The sequence below is a fragment of the Podarcis liolepis genome (genome assembly GCF_965112155.1).
Source record: "Podarcis liolepis genome assembly, chromosome: 7".
Classification (NCBI taxonomy): Eukaryota; Metazoa; Chordata; class Lepidosauria; order Squamata; family Lacertidae; genus Podarcis; species Podarcis liolepis.
The window spans coordinates 23,520,272-23,540,299 of NC_139561.1; the positions used below are offsets into that span (position 1 = coordinate 23,520,272).

Below are 20,028 nucleotides of genomic sequence, written 5' to 3' on the forward strand. Positions count from 1 at the left end.
CATCTTGCTGAATTTTAACTCCTAGATAAACAGATACATTGCCTAGTGATTTTATCTGAAACCTTTCTCCAAGCTTTGTGGCAAATTGTTGTGCAAGTTTATCGTCCTTTCCACTGTATAATAAATCGTCAACAAATATCAAAACTGCTTCTTGTTCACATCCCGAGCCTTTTAGATAAAGACACGCATCTGCTGCGCTCTTTCTGAACCCCATGCTCTCTAGAGCATCGTTTAAGCAGGAATTCCAATTACGGGCGGACTGTTTCAACCCATAAATGGATTTGTGTAGGCGCCAGACCTGGTTTGGCTTGTCTCCTTCAAAACCTGGTGGTGGCGTCATATAGACTTCCTCCTGTAAGTCTGCATTTAAATAAGCCACATTGACATCAAAATGAAACAGCTTATTTCCCTTCTTAGCTGAAGAGGCTAAAAGCATTCTTAATGACTCTGATCTTGAAGTAGGGGCATAAATTTGAGAATAGTGAACTCCTTTGCGCTGCGAAAACCCTTTTGCAACTAGTCGGGCTTTATATTGCAACTCCTCAGTAGTTGTGGGCTTTAAACGATATACCCATCGACAACCTACAGCTTGTTGCCCTTTCGGAAGCTCTGTACTTGTAAACACACCGAGAGACTTCATTGAAGCCATCTCTTTTTCCATTGCTTCCTGCCACTTTGCGGCTTCTGAGCTTGGAAGCTGTTGTACCTCTACATAGCTATCTGGCTCACATTGTGCCATATTTACGTATACACTTGTCACCTTAAACCGCTCTGGCGGCTTGCCCTTTGTGGCACGTGTTGACCTGCGCAATTGCTCCTCTTGTGCCCCCTCTGACCGTTGGCTGTCAGAATCTGTCTCAGACTTTATGTCTGGACGTGCCTCTAGGGATAAAGACCTTCGTTTAGATACCTCCCTTGGGCTTGGTGTTGCAGGCGACCTGCTTCGCTTTTGCTGTCTGCTAGGCCTAATGACTGGCGATGTTGGAACACTCTTAGATTCTGGCTTTTCTACCTTAGGAGAAGAACCTTGTGCCTGGTCAGAATCTGCATCTGAACCATGTGCACCATCCCCTTCTGGCTCATCACCCTCTGGACTTTCTTTCTCAGCATAAATGCCTAAATCATCTCTCAAAATGTCAGGGTTAGCATGTAAGTGAGTCCATCCGGATTGCTCACAAAATTCAGCGCTCCTACTGAGGACCACTCTTGTAGTATCCCCATCTGGGTTCACAAACCTCCAAGATTTGGCGTGTGGTTCGTACCCACAAAAGATGAGTTTCCTAGCCCTTGGACTTCCCTTTTTCCTTAACGCTTTTGGGATAAGTACATAGGCTTGAGATCCAAACACCCGAAAGTAATTAACTTTGGGCTTCTTCCCATATAAAGCAAAATATGGCGTAGTACCAATTACCGAATTATATACTCGGTTCAGAACATGAGTAGCCGTCTTCCAGGCTTCCGCCCAGTAACTTTGAGGAAGTTTAGCATCAAACAACATAGAGTTTGCCAACTCTTGCAGAACCCTGTTCTTACGTTCGGCCACACCTCCTTCTTGGGGGGAATAAGGTGTAGACAGACGATGCTTAATTCCCTTTTTCTTAAAGAAATTCTGCAACACAGACCCGGTAAATTCTGACCCTCTGTCTGTCTGAAAAGCAAGAACTCTAGTACCGAATTCAAGTTCTACTGCATGAACCCAATTTTTAACTGTTTCTGCAGTATCTGCTTTTGTTTTAAGAGGAAAAAACCATGTAACCTTTGTTTTGTCATCTGAGAGACACAGTGCATACCTCGAACCTCCCATGCTAGCAACAGGCATTGGGCCACATAGGTCCATATGCACAAGTTGGAATACTTTGTCAGATTTCCTATTTGAACTGGGATAGCTGCATCTATGAACCTTCGCCCTTTTGCATGCAGTACAATCCAAATACTTAGCACATTTGTTCAATTTGCACCCTTCTGATAATTCAGGTTGTCTTTTAACATACTGAAAATTAATATGTCCCAAACGGCGATGCCATAAATGAACACAAGAATTATGGGTAGGCGAGTTCACACAACCAGCATGAACCTGTTCAACTTCATCTGGACTTGTCTCAAAATAATATAACCCATTTCTGCATTCCACCTGCAAAAGAGATACGTTATTCTTTGAAATAGTGCAAACCCCATTTTCAAACACAGTTTTAAACCCATTTCTATCAAGCTCTGACACAGACAAAACACACCCTTTCATTCCCTTTAGCACGTAGGCATCAATTTCTGTTTGCAAACACTTCAAAAACACTGTGCCTACGGTCTCTAAGGAACGTTTAGTTGAATCTGCCATTGTCACAACTTTAAGGGTTTGCAAATGTCTGCAATTCTGCAAACGGACACTAGATGGCGCCACCAGGTGGTGAGGTGCACCACTGTCGATCAACCAGCGTAGATTGCTGCCTTGGCCACGCCCTTGCATCAACGCCATTGCTGAAGCCATGTGCTGTGTGCTGTGGGAGTAGCCACGACCTCCTCCTCTTCTTCGACGTCCCCTGGAACTCCTTGTCTGGTAACTAGGGGTAACGGCCTTGGTGCTGTCTTGACCAGGTTCACGTGTACAATTCCTGATTAAATGGGAAGAGGAACCACAGCGAAAACAGTGTCTAGCTGCAAAAGCATTTACTGTGTTCTCAAACTCAGCATCCCCACTCTTAGGCACAGCATAATTCCCCTTTGAAGACAAACCTCTTTCTCTTTGCCTTTTATCCTGTTCATCAGCAAGTCGAGAAGAAATGTATTCAAGGGTTAATTCAGTTGAAGGCATAGCTTCCAAAGTTAAAGCTAGAGTCTCATAGCTTTTATCAAGAGAAGACAACAATATGTATGACTGCTGCTCCATAGAGAAAGGAATGCCCAGCTGTCTTAGTTGATTAAAGGCAGACACCATTTTGGCAATATGTTCTTTCACACACGCTCCCGGTTGGAGACGTAAATCAAACAAACATCTTGTAGCATGGATCTTGGCCCCCGCAGTGTTTCTGGAATTTAGCCGCTGCAGAACCGTCCAGACCTCATGCGTGTTCTTTAACTCAGAAACATAAGGCATTTGCTCTGGTCCCACTGCCAAAACTAGTAGACCTTGGGCTTTCCTGTCGCGTTTCTGTGAAGCTGCCGCTGCTGCTTTGTCTTCTGCAGACGCGTCTGCAGCTGCCTGTAAAGGCGGTGCTTCAGTACAACTCCACAACTCTTTTGCTTGCAACCAAACCCTTACTCTTGCCTTCCAATCTTGCCAATTTTTCCCATTGAGTCGCGTAAAGGGGACAGTAAAACTTTCCTGGGACTCTGCCATCCTCCCTGGGGCTTAGGAACGATACTCACAGACCTGTAGACCGTCTCCCAGCTGCTGAGGTGGCTCCTCGAGGAATAAGACGTCTTCCAGCGAGTACAAACTGCGCAGTGCCCCTTTAAAACTTTTCCTAGGCACGTTGCAGGACTCAAGCTGCTTTGAAGGCTTTCGTTGTCAGCAACCGCTTCTGTCTTCGCTCCAGTCCTTGCATAAATCACTCTGAACTGCACTCCTTATCTCCTTCTTGACGTACAAACATCCATAACCTGTCCCATTAAACTTTAATTAGTTTAATGCTAATCAAATGTCCAGTGCGCTTCCGATGCAACAATGTCCCATTACAGCAGAGCATTTCGCACAGCGGCTCAAGAAGGGCTGGAGAGTCAGCATCTCTTCAATAAAGGAATCTTGGAGCAAGCGGTTTGGAACTCAAATAAAAGGTTTATTTACACAAAACAAAAAAACCCTGGTGAAGAATCACACATTTCAGCAAACATGCCCCAAAAGAAAGGGGAAGGGGGAAGGAGGGAGGGGCAAATACAGGAGTGAGTTGACTATTTATACAAACTCACATTCCTGGAAGCCTAACTACCTCCAGCTGCTCAGTGATTAGAGCGTCTTGATTAGAGCTTCTTAACCCTTTAATACCAACACATTCACCTGCAGATGACACCTAACTGCAACCCCCTCCCCTGCAGTGGTGAAATCAATGCAATCTGCCTGGTCCCATTTACCTCCTGTAACTTATGGTTCCTGTTTTCTAATAGCTATCCATGGGAAAGAACTGTTCCTGGGAAAATGTTGGGTCTTCGGGAGTTAAAATACTGAGTGAGATGCCAATTGAGTGCCCTTGTATGGGCTTGAATGCCAGTGCATGGTTTGGTTCTCCTTTCATCCCTCCCAAGAATCACTATACAGATAGTTAATGTTCATAGAATCATAGGGCTTCCCCTGCAAAGACTTTGACTTCACCCCCGGAGGCACGCTCTGTTGTCTCTTGAGACAGATAGATGCCAACAACAATAGAATCATAGGACTGTAGAGTAGGAAGGGGATGCAAGGGTCATCTAGTCCAACCCCTTGCAATGCAGAAATCACACTTAAGGAGTCCCTGACAGATGGCCATTTAACCTCTGCTTAAAAACCTCTGGTGAAGGATAGTTCGCCACCTGAAGCAGTCCGTTCTACTGTCAAATAGCACTTAACATCAGAAAGTTCTTCCTAATGTTTAGTTGGAATCTTCTTCTAATTTGAATCTTGGTTCTGGAGCAGCAGAAAACAAGCTTGCTCCATTTCCATGTGACAACCCTTCAGATGTTTTGGAGTTCCAGAAATTCTATAAGTTGATGTGTTATGAGATGAGAATTGTCAAAAAATATATGCTTAAACATCTAAAAAAACTTACCCTCCCCTTTTTATAGAGGTTATCTCAACAATCTAGGACCATTCTCCCCCAACCTCTAACTAGCTGCTTGATAAATCCAGAAACACATTAAATAGCCTTAAAGTGCTTTCAGAACAATCACTTTTAAAGAACAAAGATGCCAGACAATTTTTTAATAAACAGAACATCATTTGAAATGCTTCGTCTTCTTTCTTCACTAGATTGGCTGCCAGTGCTAGTAATGTACACATGAGTGGCTTCTGCAGTTGACTAGACTGTCCTACTTTCTGCCCATATATTCTCTGCCTAAAGCAATCGTTTCTAAAACCCCAAGCTGAAATACAAGTTAAACAGAATAATTGATTGATTTGCTTAACAATTGCCTAAGAAAAATGAGTAATTGTTGTGTTAGATATACACTTAACTGGACATGCGGTTCCCCTACCATAATATTCTTACATTTTGATCATCCCCACTGCCCTAACAAGTCATTCTAAAAAGCACGTCCTGGAGATGTGTTGTGTCGCTAGTCTTATTCAGAGGAATCTTTAAGCTCTGTTCAATCTCCTGTTAATAGCAGTCAATCCTAGATCAAGACTCCTTATATAAATGCTTTCCCTAGTTCAGATCCTTGATCTGGCTAAAAGCAGAGTACCAAAAGGTCAAACCAAAATAGACTGTTAAAATGTTAAACATTGTACATATAGTTTAACTATTTTAAAGATCTGCATTGCATTTGGTTTGGGAAATAACCCCACATTGCTTCCAATAAAAATTACTCTAAAATAATTGGAAGAGGCACCTTTCATAAGTCTCTTGCTGGGGGGGGGGATCTTTTTTTGAGGACAAATATTTTCTTTCGGACTGAGGTCAGATTAGGGCATATTCTCAGTTGTTTATTTGATCTGATCAGTTTCAGAGCAGTTGTATTATTATTGTATTATTATGCACAAAGCAATGAACAAAGCTAAGAATGACATCAAAAGCACCATAAAAGTCTCATTACGACTATAAAGTCTTTCTCCATCTTATTGAATTTTTAGGTTCAGCATGAAGATGCATCTTTTTAATAAGGCCTTTGGGAAAGTATAATATTGTATTTGTGATTAGAACTTTTGCTGCGGTTTTATGCTTAAATTGTTAGACTGATTATTTTAGTATCTTAATGGTTCCTTAGGTTTTTATGGGATGTGGGTGGTGCTGTGGTCTAAATCACCAAGCCTCTTGGGCTTGCCGAATGGAAGGTTGGTGGTTCGAATCTGCGTGATGGGGTGAGCTCCTGTTGCTCTGTCCCAGCTTCTGCCAACCTAAAAGTTCGAAAGCATACCAGTGCAAGTAGATAAATAGGTACCGCTGCGGTGGAAAGGTAAATGGTGTTTCCGTATGCTCTGGCTTCTGTCATGATATTCAGTTGCGGCAGAAGCGGTTTAGTAATGCTGGCCACATGACCCAGAAAGCTGTCTGTGGACAAATGCCGGCTCCCTCAGCCTGAAGTGAGATGAGCGCCACACCCCATTTGACTGGGGTCAAAGGTCCAGTCACCTTTGACTGGACTTAACCATCCAGAGGTCTTTTACCTTTAGCCTTTTACCTAGGTTTTTATATTTCCTTAGTTTTATTTATTTAATTGCACATATTTTAAACCACTTTGGTGAAGGGCAGTTTGAAATCAAATCAAATTAACAGCAACATTTATGCCAAAACAGAGCACTAAACAGCTTGTTTTAAACAGGAGTTTTTCAAAAAGCCTTAAAAGCTAGAACAGGCATAGGCAAACTCGGCCCTCCAGATGTTTTGGGACTACAACTCCCATCATCCCTAGCTAACAGGACCAGTGGTCAGGAATGGTGGGAATTGTAGACTCAAAACATCTGGAGGGCAGAGTTTGAATATGCCTGAGCTAGAAGGAAGTCTGATAGATCTTCTCAGGGAGGGCATTCCAGAGTTTGGGCACCACCACTGAAAAGGCACCATCCCTTCTAAGAATGAGTCCTTTGGTGATGGATCTTTGAGGGTTATGTTTAGAGTTTGGGAATGTTCATATCAGAGAAGTGGTCTTAGAGGTAAACCAGTCCTAGGCTGTTTAGCACAGGGAAAAACAGGTAAACAATGGCACTGGTACATTACTGGAGTTATATGATCTAATTGCTGAGCAGTTCTTCCAGGCAGCCTAGTCTTCTATCTCCACCACATGCTTTTTGTATCATATAGCCATCAGAGGAGAAAGCAACTGCACCTAGGAATCCTTCGATTGTTCATTGATACAGCTCCATCTAAGAGCTGCTGCCATGTATATGAAACTAAATTATCCCTTATTTGTATGAAACTAATTATATTTTGTAAGCTACCTTGGGAGGGCATTGCCCTGAAGAGCAACATATAAGTTCTAAGAATATACAATCAAAACCGAACAGGACTGCTGAGTTTCAATCTTTCTCCCAATAATTCAACCCTACTTTTACCAACCAATGCCTCTAGAAGCTGAAAGGTCATTCTACCAGGGGAATGGCCATTTCTAGCCTTCATCGTAGGTTTGTCAGTAGAGGAGCTGTGCAAAGCTTCCATGTAGTCCACACCACCTATGTTTCTGAAATACTGTTGTCTAGAACCTCCCAAGGGTGCAACACTTTCTTCCCAGGTATGTCAGCTCACTAATCTATCATATATAGGAGACTGCAAAAAGGTCACAAAGAAGACTGGTAGGTTACTTATCTGTCAGTGATGTTCTTCAAGTGGTCACCTCTGCAATCACAAAACATTGCCCTCCTTTCCATTGTGTGTGTTGTCCTGTGCACCGGGGAAGTTGCAGTCACTGAGAAGGAATGTGCACACCCCCTGCCTTCACTGGGATTTCACTTTTGGGGAATGGAGGAGACAATGCCTGCTTCCTGACTAAAGCGCTAAAATGTTCTTTTGCAGCACAGGTCTTGTGCACATAGCAGTACAAAGTGCTACTCACTTTAAATACAAGCAACAGTGCTGCTGATGAGACCTCTGTGAGCAAGCTGATACTGGAGAAGAATGATTCACACTCACCTAAGACAAGTGTTGAAAATGAAAGGATATTTTTATTTATTTAAGTATGATTGAGCAGGAGCAGTATTTAGCAATTTTTATGGTATGTTAAGCTGCCAGTGTTTGTTTGTTCAAAAGGTTATGTGGTGTCTTACCTGCTTGCCTCTTCTTATAGGAGCTCAAGCCAGTTATTGATGGAATGGATGGAATTAAAATCTCTCAGGGGCTTGGTCTACAGGACTTTGATCTAATCAGAGTTATTGGACGAGGAAGCTATGCCAAAGTTCTATTAGTGCGTTTAAAAAAAAATGATCAAATTTATGCGATGAAAGTAGTGAAGAAAGAATTAGTCCACGATGATGAGGTAAGAGCTTAATTCAGCACATTACATGAAATCACAGAAGCATAGCGAAGAGAATTAATTATAAGGGGAAAATGTATGGTTGATTTGATCATAAATTTCAGCCCTCCTTAGCTGATGAACACTTAACAATTGTTGCCATTTTGGTTAGACACAGTAGGCAAGATGACTTTGGGGCAAAATCTATGGGAGATCTATTATGATATCACCCTTAAAAAACCAAAACCCTTCTTCCACAGAATTTGCATGTGGCAATTTCTTAAATGTATTTACTGCTTTTCATCGAAGGATCACAGGGCAGTTTACAATATACAATTGATGTTGTCAGAGAGGGTATTGCATCACATGTCATTTGGCCCTTTGTTGGCTCTGAAGGTGAGCAGACCTAGGCTCAGCCAATTACGAAAGGCTACTGGTAATCCCTTGTATACTCCTGAGCTTCTAGGGAATATGCTGGCAAAGCGGTACGAAGCAGGATTGAACTCACCACTCACCAACTCATGAGCACAAGATTCAATCCTCCTCTCTGCAGGGGTCTGCTTCTCCAGCATGAAACAGGACTCAGGCTATTGAACCCTGTCTACCAGCTGATGTTTCCCAGTGATGTCATCTGATTGACAGGTGGACTTGGTTTGGGGAAAATGGCCCTGCTGGCCAAGTTATACCCCGTGGCAGGCTGAGACCGGCCCACAGGCCAGAGGTTCCCCACCTGTGATTTAAATGCACAGTTTTCCCCACAGATGAGAAATGGAGATAACCCCAGCTGCACAGAAAATTACTAGATTTTTAGGTTTGCAAATACGTACATATGTACATAATTTTATTTGTATGTCATCTTGCTTCCCAAGAAAGATAGATGTCAGCAAAAAAGCAAAACCTTTCCATAGCCAAAACCATGCTCGAGGCAACTTACAATATGCAAAATACCATGTAATTACAAACAAAGCAAACGTAGTCATTAGCAATAAATAAACATCAGAAAGTACACAATGCATTGAACAGTTCCCACATAAATAATATCAAAAATAAAAATACAAAACATTCATATCAATAACTGCTACAAAAAAAAAATGATAATAGCAACACCCCCCCCCCAATACTCGAGTCCAAGAGTCTGTTCAACAGCCTCAGCTTCTGCAGCTGGAGTCAATCAAGGCCAGGTAGAAAAGGGCCTGCGACGCAGGGAGCAGGTCTTCCAGGACTCACAACCAAGAAGTTTATTTTTAAAAAACAGAGATAACTTGAATCAGGATTTGGTCAAAGTTATATGAAAGGGAGCACCCCCAAGTTCATTTTAACCAGAGTTAACAATTTTATAGAATGATTCATTCAAGGGTAAGGTGTGTGAGGATGGGAGAGAATGTGTTTTTTCTTTCTCACACACTCACCCGAACCTTAATTTTCTGATTTTTAGTGCCTCTGAAACTTTAATATTTTGCACATACAGGCAGGAAAATGTTGAATGGGTCAGGACATCAGTTTAAAGCAAATGCTTTAGTAGTGATATAAATATGTGCAAGAAGAATATAAATGTGTTTGACTGAACTTCTTGGTGTTGTCCACAGCCTGTTGTATAGCTGCCATTGTAATGATCGAATTACTCTGTTTCAGGATATTGATTGGGTGCAGACAGAAAAACATGTGTTTGAACAGGCATCCAGTAATCCGTTTTTAGTTGGCTTGCATTCCTGCTTTCAAACGACAAGTCGGTAAGTGAGCAAATCCTTATCTTTTTACAAAATTTAAGATAACTACTTTCAAGAACCTTGATGGACACGGCAATCTCTGCATATCTGTGCTAGAGCTTTGCTACCAGAGTGAACTGAAGTGAGACTTATATGCTGTACAGTAGAACCTCGTGTTGTGGATGTGGAGGCACGTCCGCAACTTGAAGTATTTGCATCCAGAAGCGCTGCGTCTGCGCATGCGCGAACGGTGAAACCCGGAAGTAACAGTTCCGGTACTTCCGGGTTGCTGCGGGACGCAACTTGAAAAGATGTAACCTGAAGTGGATGCAACATGAGGTATGACTGTAGTCTTCTTGACTCCAGGAGAGTGAATGGCTTGCTGCCATTGATTAATTCTCTCTGGCCCTTGTTACCATTCTTGCTCAAAGTTTACATCTCTCTAACATGTCTGAAATGTACTTTTCTGTGTTTGTTGTTGTTATTAAATTTATATACCACCCTTCATCCAAAAATCACATGGCACTATTCAACATAAAAACACAAATGACATGATGTAATTGGAAAAAGCAGTAAGTCTTTTCAAGAATTATTCTAGTGCTAGGCAATCCTCATTGCTCTGTGTCCTGGTCCATTGCACCAGAAAGCAGGGTTCTGTTGGTTTAACAGAGCTGACTTAGACACTAGCATGCTTTATTAAACACACATGAGCAAAGCATGCACAACATTAGACACTTTGGCATAGGAAGTAGAGTGTCCTTGTTAAGATACCAGGATGGAAGAACAGAAATGAAAAAAGAGTGAAATAAAAGGCAAATTACAAGATAAGCTATTAAAGTGTGGTGTAGTGGTTAAGAGCGGTGGACTCGTAATCTGGTGAACCGGATTCGCTTCCCCTCTCCTCCACATGCAGCTGCTGGGTGACCTTTGGATAGTCACACTTCTCTGAAGTCTCTCAGCCTCACTCACCTCACAGAGTGTTTGTTGTGGGGGAGGAAGGGAAATGAGATTGTTAGCCACTTTGAGATTCCTTCGGGTAGTGATAAAGCAGGATATCAAATCCAAACTTTTCTTCCTCCAGAAGGGAGGGAATTTTATAAAATAAAAAACATGAGGTGTAGTGGGCCATTAACAGCGGTACAGTATAGTAAACACTGCTTTATATGTCAACAGAAGTCTCTTAAACGGTTTACAAATCCCAGCGAAAAATCAACATGAGAAATAAAATGCAAATTCCTCACTCAAAAATGAACAATGCTACTTCGGTTTAATGATGCTTCTACATTTGGAGGGAAATGGTGTGTGTGAGTAGTAGTGGAGGCTGGAAAGTGTGTTTGTGTATGACTGAGAGAACACGCAATAATATATCTGTCAGAAGATAGTGCAGGATACTGTCATCTACCTATCATTGTGATCTGTCCAAAAAGAGAGAGCGAGAGCGCAAGGGTTGTCATCAGAGTGAATCCAAAAGAAGATAGAGCAGGCATGCATCAGTCACAGAAGAATTTACTGGGCAGGGAGCGGTAGATGGGGGGATGCACAGACAGGCACTAAAAGCTGGGAGTTCAAAGAGTCAGTCAGGCTCAGTGCATGCCAGCAAAACTGCTCTCCTGAAATCACACTGAGTTCTAGGCTTCAAGATCATTTGTAGTCTTAGGGCAGATCCACACCATACATTTAAAAACATATCCAGTGCACATTTAAAGAACACGACTCTCCGCAAAGTATCCTGGGAACTCTTCTTTCCCCTTCACAGAGCTACAAGTCCCGACATCCTTAACAAAACTGCAGTTCCTAGTATTATACGGGGGAGAATTCATTTGCTTTAAATGTGTGTTGGATGTACTTTAAACATATGGTGTAGATATGCCCTTAGAAAGGTAAGATCTAACAGAAGATCATGGTGTGGTAAAAACTAGCTACATGATTCCTCTGTTGACCCCAAATGAAGATTTTAAGATGCAGTGTACATATTTAACATGCTTTTGAATAGGATATAAATTTGGACGATTAAAAGGCCCTTCTTAATTAATCCTCTTCTAGAATGCACCTTGGCATTTGTGTAGAGTTTTTATTTATTAATAGTGCCTTCTGTCCTTTCATTGGATGGCATCTTTATGCGTAGCACAGCTTGAAAAACAGTTTTGGGTTCTTTTGGGAACACACTTAATAAACTCTTACCTGCCGTCAAAGTACTAATGGATTTTTTCTTGTCTGCATGAGCTGAAATACTACTTCAGGTTTTTTACCACTTCAGCTTTTAATAGTCACACAAAACTTATTGTCAGGTTCAGGGGTTGAGACTCATCCCAGAAGACTTTGCAGTGGTGTCCAAACTTTTTTCAAAGAGGGCCAGATTTGATGAAGTGAAGGGCCGTGTGGGCTGACCAAAGGGCCAACCAAAGTTGTTGACCTTTTCTTAGGGTTGAAGTTGTTCAGTTGTGTTTTTTTTAGGATTGAAGTTGTTGAGGTTTTTTTAGGGTTTTACCCCAGGAAATAAACTGCCACAGGGGCTGGATTAGGCCCCCGAAACGAACTTTGGACATGCCTGCTTTAGGGAATCTGAGATATTCTTGGACATTTTGGGGGATTTTCTAGTTCGTATGCCTGGCACTTCTATTGATGCCCTGGTCTCATTGTAGAATAGTTTCCTTGTGATCATAAGGTATTGATGGTGTTCTTTGTTATGCCTGTTTACAAATAAATAATGTGAGCAGAGGAGAGCAGGCAGGCAACCAAATGGGCTAGTCTTCAAAGATCAGTCACCCAAGAAGTCACCTGCTTGAAGCTGGCTGTTAAAAAGCAGCCTTGAAGAACTGCAAGGGTGTGCTTCTTGCCAGCTAGCTGTAAAATGTAGCCTTTGGCCATAATTAAACCGCAAAGCTGTTTCAGTTCCTTTCCCTCCCTGCCCAAGTTTGATACAGATCCCAGCTATCATAGACCCCTAATCAATCACCTTCAGTGATCAAATGATACTAAAGCTGAAAGGTAAAGGGCCAATTTGCTGAACCGCATAGCATACTTACAGCAATATTTTAAAAGCTTTCATAGGTTGCCGTGGTTGTAGAAGTACTTGATAGGGTATTGTCTTGAGAATATGTGGAAGTTATGTGTGGCTGTCTAGACAGAGATTGTGTTCAAATTGGATGTACAGGGCATAACAAAAATATAATTCACAGCTGGAGGTGTTCACACATTACAGATGCATCTCACTATTTATTGGCCTACACAAATCTGGAGTGGAGTCGCTAAGACGGTTGGATGGTGCCTTATATGTCTCCTTCTGACAACTCCTGCAGCCAAGCTAGTTCCAAATGTATTCCTCTGCTTTCCTTTGCACCACATCAGCAAGGCTGAGAGGGGGATCTGGTTGTCTGAGCACTGAATTCTGACTTTCAGTGCTCCAAATTTTTTTTGACCAGGATAAAATAATTGCAATGTCCTGTGGCTTAAATTCCATCAACACCCCCCCAAAAAAACCCCTCAATTGAGGACACCATACCCAACTTAAAATAAAAGAAAGTTGACCACCTGCCTCTCCAGATGTGAAAGTCTGAATGTCACAGTTCTGAAGTCAGTGTGTTTATGTGTCCATGAAAATGAAGCATTTTGGAGTGGATGGGTTTGGGATTTGTCCCATTTCTACTTGTACACTGATTACAAAAGACAGCAAGGAGATTTTACACGAGAACAAGTACAGCCCACCCTTCTGTGAGGAGAGGCCATCATTCATTCATTTGTTTGTTTGTTTATTTACTTCTGTAAACGTATATCCTGCCCTTCCTCCTAAAGGGATCTCAAGGTGGCTAACAGATACATATTTCTGACAATGCAGAAATACCAATAAAAGCTTACAAAACAACCAAAGTAAAATAGCAAAATCAGTGGAAAGATTCTTAAACTCCAGTCTTGGCACAATAATGAAAGCCCAGGAGGATATGCTCTCTCATCAAGATCAAACCATCCTACCTGCCTTTTATCAGTTTTCCTATCTTCCATACTTTCTGGACTTAAAAACAGTATCCTGTCCCCAGGTCTGGATTTATTGATCATAAATAAGTGTAAGGGACAGCTCATTTGCCATCAACATTACAAGCTGAAGTCTTGATGTGACCCAAAATAAAATGAGTGTATTCCTTTTTATGCCATAATATGTCTTAAACAGGAGACAATGTTTTTCAATAGCAAGACACTAAATAGACTAACAGCATACTGTTGGAGTGTGTTCCACAAAAGTGAAATAAGAGGGTTGGTGAACCGATAATTGTCTTCTGGAATTAGAATGTTACACGACTGCTTAATGCTGATTGGCTTGTGTGGGCAATTTCCTCAAGCCAGATAATCAGAACTTGCATGTTATACTTTCAGGTTGTTTCTTGTTATAGAGTACGTGAATGGGGGCGACCTCATGTTTCATATGCAACGGCAAAGAAAACTCCCTGAAGAACATGCAAGGTATTTTAAGTGGCAGCTAAAAATGCATTGTTCTCTTTTTGCAGATGCCAACAACTTGTTTAAATCAGCTTAGTTCCACTGAAGTTGTAAGTGTATTGTTAATGCTTTTGGCAATGTATGGGTTGCCTTAAAGAGTTTTACTTGGCAGGCAAAACGTTGATCTCCCAATTCTAGAGTCTGGGTGCAATCCCTTGGCTCCTATTACCTGAACTTCTGTGAGAACTTCTGTGAGATTTCTTATGCTCTCTTGTTGCCTGTTTGTTATATTGACCTTTATTCTATCTAAATGTGGCAAGGTTGGTGCCACAAGCACATATGGAACCAATTTTGCTGTGGAGGCCGGTCCATTAGGAGAAATGAGGCACTGCCCCACCAAGCTCATTCTGCCCTCAGTCAGCCCCAGCCTGCTTGCCTTTTGTCCTGGAAGAGCTCAGCAGGCTGAAGGAGGATGGGGACAAAACTAGAATTAGTTTGGGCAGGGCACACCTTTATCAGCACAACCAGACACCTTCATCTATCTGCCCAGCTGCAACAAAATATGTCTTTCCTGTATTGGTCTCTATAGCCACAGTAGGCACTGTAACTCCAGTGATTTGACTTCACCCCCGAAGGGGCACTCTTCCATTGTCTCCTGAGACAGACGGATGCCAGCATGTCACTGGCTCTGGCTTCACCTACTGCTCTGGCTCACCTTCTACCACCCAACAATTCTCAATGGATCACAGCCACCACTGATATAAGAGTTATCAAAAGAGCATGGCATCCTGTTTGGGGTTTGATTTAAAGTGAGATACTGGTTTAAACACTTAGCATGTGAGCTTCTGAATCAAAACAAGATTAGTGTAGATGCTCCTCACATTTGGACTGGGGAGTGTATTTTTTTAAAAAAATGCATTTTATTAACACTGCTCTTAAAAGTCACTGTTTCATTTAAGGTTCTATGCTGCTGAAATCTGTATTGCTCTCAACTTCCTACATGAGAGAGGCATAATCTACAGAGATTTAAAATTAGACAATGTTCTCCTGGATGCAGAGGGTCATATCAAGTTAACAGACTACGGTATGTGCAAGGTAAGTTTACTCTTCAAGCCTTTGGGCTTTTTTTCATCATAGTGTGTTTTTTAAAAAAGCAGAATTGATTATACTGGGAGGAATTTGAGAAATGTTCTCGCACTTTTTTCCATTGAAGTAACTATCAGGCACATTACTGGTCTTTGCAGAAGACTTTCCATGTGTCTTTGTACTTCCTTCTAGCTGCAGTGCAGTTCCACTTCTGGGAAGGGTGCATACATAGGCCAGTCCCAGCCTTTCCCACAGCCCCTTAGAAGCATGAGGTACGCCTTATTATTTCCTGCTGTACCTCTATCAAGCAACACACCCTCCCTCAATTTACTCTATTTAGGCTGCCTCCATAGCGTATCAGGAAGCCACTGTATAGATGTTCTCCCATCCCTTAGCACGAGAATGGAAGGCAAAAGAAAAAATAGCCGAAAATACTAAAGGTAAACAAGAACTGTGCATGGTGTAGATAAAATGGAGAAGTTTCTCAGACACATAATACTAGAACTCAGGATCATCTATTGAGACTGATTAGCAGAAGATTGTGGATAGTTAGAAAATAGTAGTACATTACATAGTACACAATGCAATAGGGGAAAATTAAAACTTCTAGTTTAGAAGACTTTAAAAGGGATTAGAGGAGATGTCTACCAATGGCTACTAGTTGTGATGGCTGTGTGGAACTGCCATTCACCTGCATGGAATTCTGTGCACTCACCTATTGCTACCAGGCTAGTGCTTAAATAACAATGCTATATACCGTATTTTTCTCTCTATAACACGCACCAGACCATAACACGCACGTAGTTTTTAGAGGAGGAAAACAAGAAAAAAAAATATTCTAAATGAACTAGTGGATATATGATTTTTGTGGTTCATGCTGTGGCCACAGACATGTGATCTGACAGTGAGTTTGGAGTAGCCCAATGCAAAAATCCTGAGGATCCATGTGGATCCATGCTTTGTAACCACGGAGGAGGGAAGGAAGGGGAACCATGGATTCTCTGCTCACGACTGCAGCAGATCCCCCCCGCCACCCGCAGGCATTCGCTCCATAACACGCACAGACATTTCCCCTTACTTTCTAGGAGGAAAAAAGTGAGTGTTATGGTGCAAAAAATACGATAAATAATTTTTTCAGAGTAACAGCTTCAGTTGCATTAAGTGGTATGTGTGAAATGCTTTTACTTACTTTGCCAAACCTTTATTAGGCACTACAAGTATAGGCCAATAATAAAATATCCATATACAGTGGTACCTTACAGACGCTTCAAGTTACAGACGCTTCAGGTTACAGACTCCACTAACCAGAAATAGTACCTCGGGTTAAGAACTTTGCTTCAGGATGAGAACAGAAATTGTGCAGCGGCGGTGCAACGGCAGTGGGAGGCCCCATTAGCTAAAGTGGTACCTCAGGTTAAGAACAGTTTCAGCCTAAGAACGGACCTCCGGAACGAATTAAGTTCTTAACCCGAGGTACCACTGTATAAAGTTTTAAAATACATACAAATAAACAGCCATGTAAAATATATAATGTGTGAAATGCTGAATTTTTCAGGTTTTGTGGAGGAGTCCTGGGAGTGTGGCATCTCCTGCTCCTGACTAAATGGAGATTTCGGAAGGTCATGTTTCTTTCGTACATAAACTGTTGTGTTTTATTTCTGCAGGAAGGATTGGGCCCTGGTGACACTACAAGCACTTTCTGTGGAACACCAAATTACATTGCACCAGAGATTCTACGAGGAGAAGAGTACGGTGAGTTGTTATGCAGTGTGTATAATGATTTAATTGCTGCAAGTCATTAAAGTTCTAATTTCAAGAAGCTATTGATGTGCTGCTTATTTATTTATGTGTATGTCTTTCCGCTAATAACTAGATGCCAGGGTAATAGCAGGGTTTGTATGTTACTTACTTTTTTGTGTGAAGGAAATTGTTGAGTTCTTTTTAAAATGTGCATTGTTCAGAAGAATTGTAAGACTGGCTCGGTACTCTGTGCCTGGAGACCAGGTAGCAAAACTCAAATGAAGTTTAAAAAAGAAGAAGTTTGCCATCATCCTCTGTGGTTCAAGATGTAATGGCATGTAAGCTAACAAAGAGCAAAATTTACAGCAGCACAGAACAGCTAAAGGTCGAGTGATGTTTTCCCTCCTGCCGCATTGCTGTTCTGTGCTGCTGTAAATTTTGCACTTCGTTAGTTTTGTGATTCTATTTTATGATTTTAATACAATATATTAATGTAGCGTTGTATCCAGTTTTAATCATACTCAGAGTAAACCCATAGAAGGTAATGTACATGACTAACTTAAATCCATTAATTTCAGTGCTCTGAGTAGGACTAACTTTGGATACAACACATAATATATATTTAGTGAGGAATGTAACTATAAATAACAAAGGCAATACAGTAATCACTTTTTTGCTGTTTGTGTTTGGCTTTATTTTCACAGAGGGCACAAAGTGCTCAGTGATTTCTAAATCACACAACAGAAATGAGTACAAACAAGGATATGAAATGATGCTTGAATGTATGTGCTGCATGAACGTATGCATCTCAAATATTTTTACAGGGTTCAGTGTGGATTGGTGGGCACTTGGTGTCCTAATGTTTGAAATGATGGCAGGAAGATCTCCCTTTGATATTATTACAGACAATCCAGATATGAACACTGAAGATTACCTCTTCCAAGGTATTGCTGTTTAATTTTGTATGTATGTATTTCTTGGATTTATATCACATGCTGAAAGTCAGTGGCTCTCCAGGATATTGTATGTCACCAACTACCTGAACCATGGTTGCTTCTTGGGCAGGCTTCCTCAACCTTGGCCCTCCAGATGTTTTTGGCCTACAACTCACATGATCCCTAGCTAGCAGGAGCAGTGATCAGGGATGATGGGAATTGTAGTCTCAAAGCATCTGGAGGGCCGAGGTTGAGGAAGCCTGTTCTTGGGCATTCTTGGGCATGAAATAGCACTTTCAGTTTTATAAGTGGCCTGTATAAGCTAGTGGGATTTGCCAGTCAAGACAATTTAATAATTCTGTGTACTTACTAATTAGAGGGGTTTATCTACTGTTGTCCCATTTCTATGGAACATCTGTTTAGACCCATCACCAATAGAGGACACCCCTTCCCCAAGTTCTCTGGTAATTGCAAAGGTTGTTAAAGGAGGAGAACTGTCTGTCTGGATTTGCAGAAGGCATAAATGGTACCACATCTGCAAAGTCTTTGCTGGAACTTAAGCAATCCAGGCTTCTGTCATACAGAGAACTTGGGAAATGGTATCGACTACTTGCAAATCGCCATCCACACCTCCACAAACTGAAGAGGCAAAAGACTTGTACCATTTATTGCCTTCTAGAAAGCCCCACAAGAGGTGAAACAATATTCTGTCCCATCGCATAATCCTCTGGTACATGTAGAGGAGAGGGGGAATATCTTATTTTAATCCACTTTCTCCATACCATGCATGAAGTTATACACCTTGATCATGCCCACCCTTAACTTTTTTTAGAAAACCAGAAAGCCCCAAATGTTGCAACATATCTTCATAGGGAAGTGGTTTCAGCCTCTTAATTGTTTTAGTTGTCCTTTCCTGAACCTTTTCAATCTTTACAATATTATTTCTGAGGTGTGCCAACCAGAACTGTACACAGGTGTGGTTGTACCATGTTTTGTATAACAGCATTATGAAACTGGCAGTTTTATTTTCAATCCTTAATGATCCTTGACATGGAATTCACCTTTTTCACAGCTGCTGCACACTGGGTCAATATTTGTGTTAACGAATATACTTTGTCTCTAAATTTCACAAAACAGAATCACAAACTTTCAAAACCATGCCCACTTACTGTAATCTTCTATTTGCTTCACTCCAATCTCTGCTTTCCTGTTAGAGGCAAGCTTTCCTCTTATTGTTGAATAATCTACTCATTCCTGGACTGTTTAACAGGAATTGTGGTACTGTGTCAGAGAATAACATCTCTCTTTTTTTAATTAAAAAATCTCCTTTTAACAGTTATCCTTGAAAAACCAATCCGAATTCCAAGATTCCTTTCTGTGAAGGCATCCCATGTCCTGAAAGGATTTTTAAATAAGGTAAATTCTGCACACCTGATCTTTTGTTCTGTTCTTGTTTGTTCAAAACCTCTTATTTGACTGATTTCTCTCTGCTTCCTCTATTAGCCCCGGAACAGCCATTCTTCTCTGGTTGGCATGGAATATATCCACGTGATGGATTGTGTTCAATAGTTTGCTTAAGGCAAGGCATGTGACTAACTGAACTGTTGGAGGTCTCTCTTTTCCTTAGTCTTCTCCTTCAGTTCAGCTCTTGCCTGAAGCAGATGTTGTCATCCTCTCCCTCCTTTTCAGCTTTGTGCTCAGGTTCCTGTGAACTTCATCTTCCATCTTTTCCTGTATTTCACTGCTTCCTTTTCTTCAGCCCCTTTTCCCTGTTTGTTCAGCTCCATAAAAAAAGAAGCAGCATTCCTTGTACTGGCCTTTTCTTCTTCTTTCTCACTGGGAGTTTCTGAGCCACTTTTCAAAGGCAGCCCCATGTAGCATGTGTTACAGTAATACAAGCGGCATGTAACTGTGGCCAAATAAGACACCTCAAGGAATGGGCGCAGCTGGTGCACTAGTTTTAGCTGTGCAAATGCACTCCTGGCCACCGCAGAGACCTGGTGACACCAAACCCCAACACTCTGTGCAGGTGTCTTCATGTAAATATTAAATAGCATGGGGAA

At 41.5% G+C, this 20,028-nt stretch overlaps 1 protein-coding gene across 6 annotated transcripts in view; it reads left to right on the forward strand.

Moving 5' to 3' along the window:
- PRKCZ (protein kinase C zeta) overlaps positions 1-20,028 on the forward strand; it is a 95,905-nt gene that overhangs the window by 70,231 nt on the left and 5,646 nt on the right. For all 6 annotated transcript variants that reach the window (XM_083513057.1, XM_083513058.1, XM_083513055.1 and 3 more), the window contains 7 exons: positions 7,903-8,091; positions 9,700-9,797; positions 14,142-14,228; positions 15,164-15,299; positions 16,955-17,042; positions 17,855-17,974; positions 19,302-19,381. In XM_083513057.1, the coding sequence (XP_083369183.1) occupies positions 7,903-8,091; positions 9,700-9,797; positions 14,142-14,228; positions 15,164-15,299; positions 16,955-17,042; positions 17,855-17,974; positions 19,302-19,381 (798 nt within the window). The remainder of the gene's footprint in view (positions 1-7,902; positions 8,092-9,699; positions 9,798-14,141; positions 14,229-15,163; positions 15,300-16,954; positions 17,043-17,854; positions 17,975-19,301; positions 19,382-20,028) is intronic.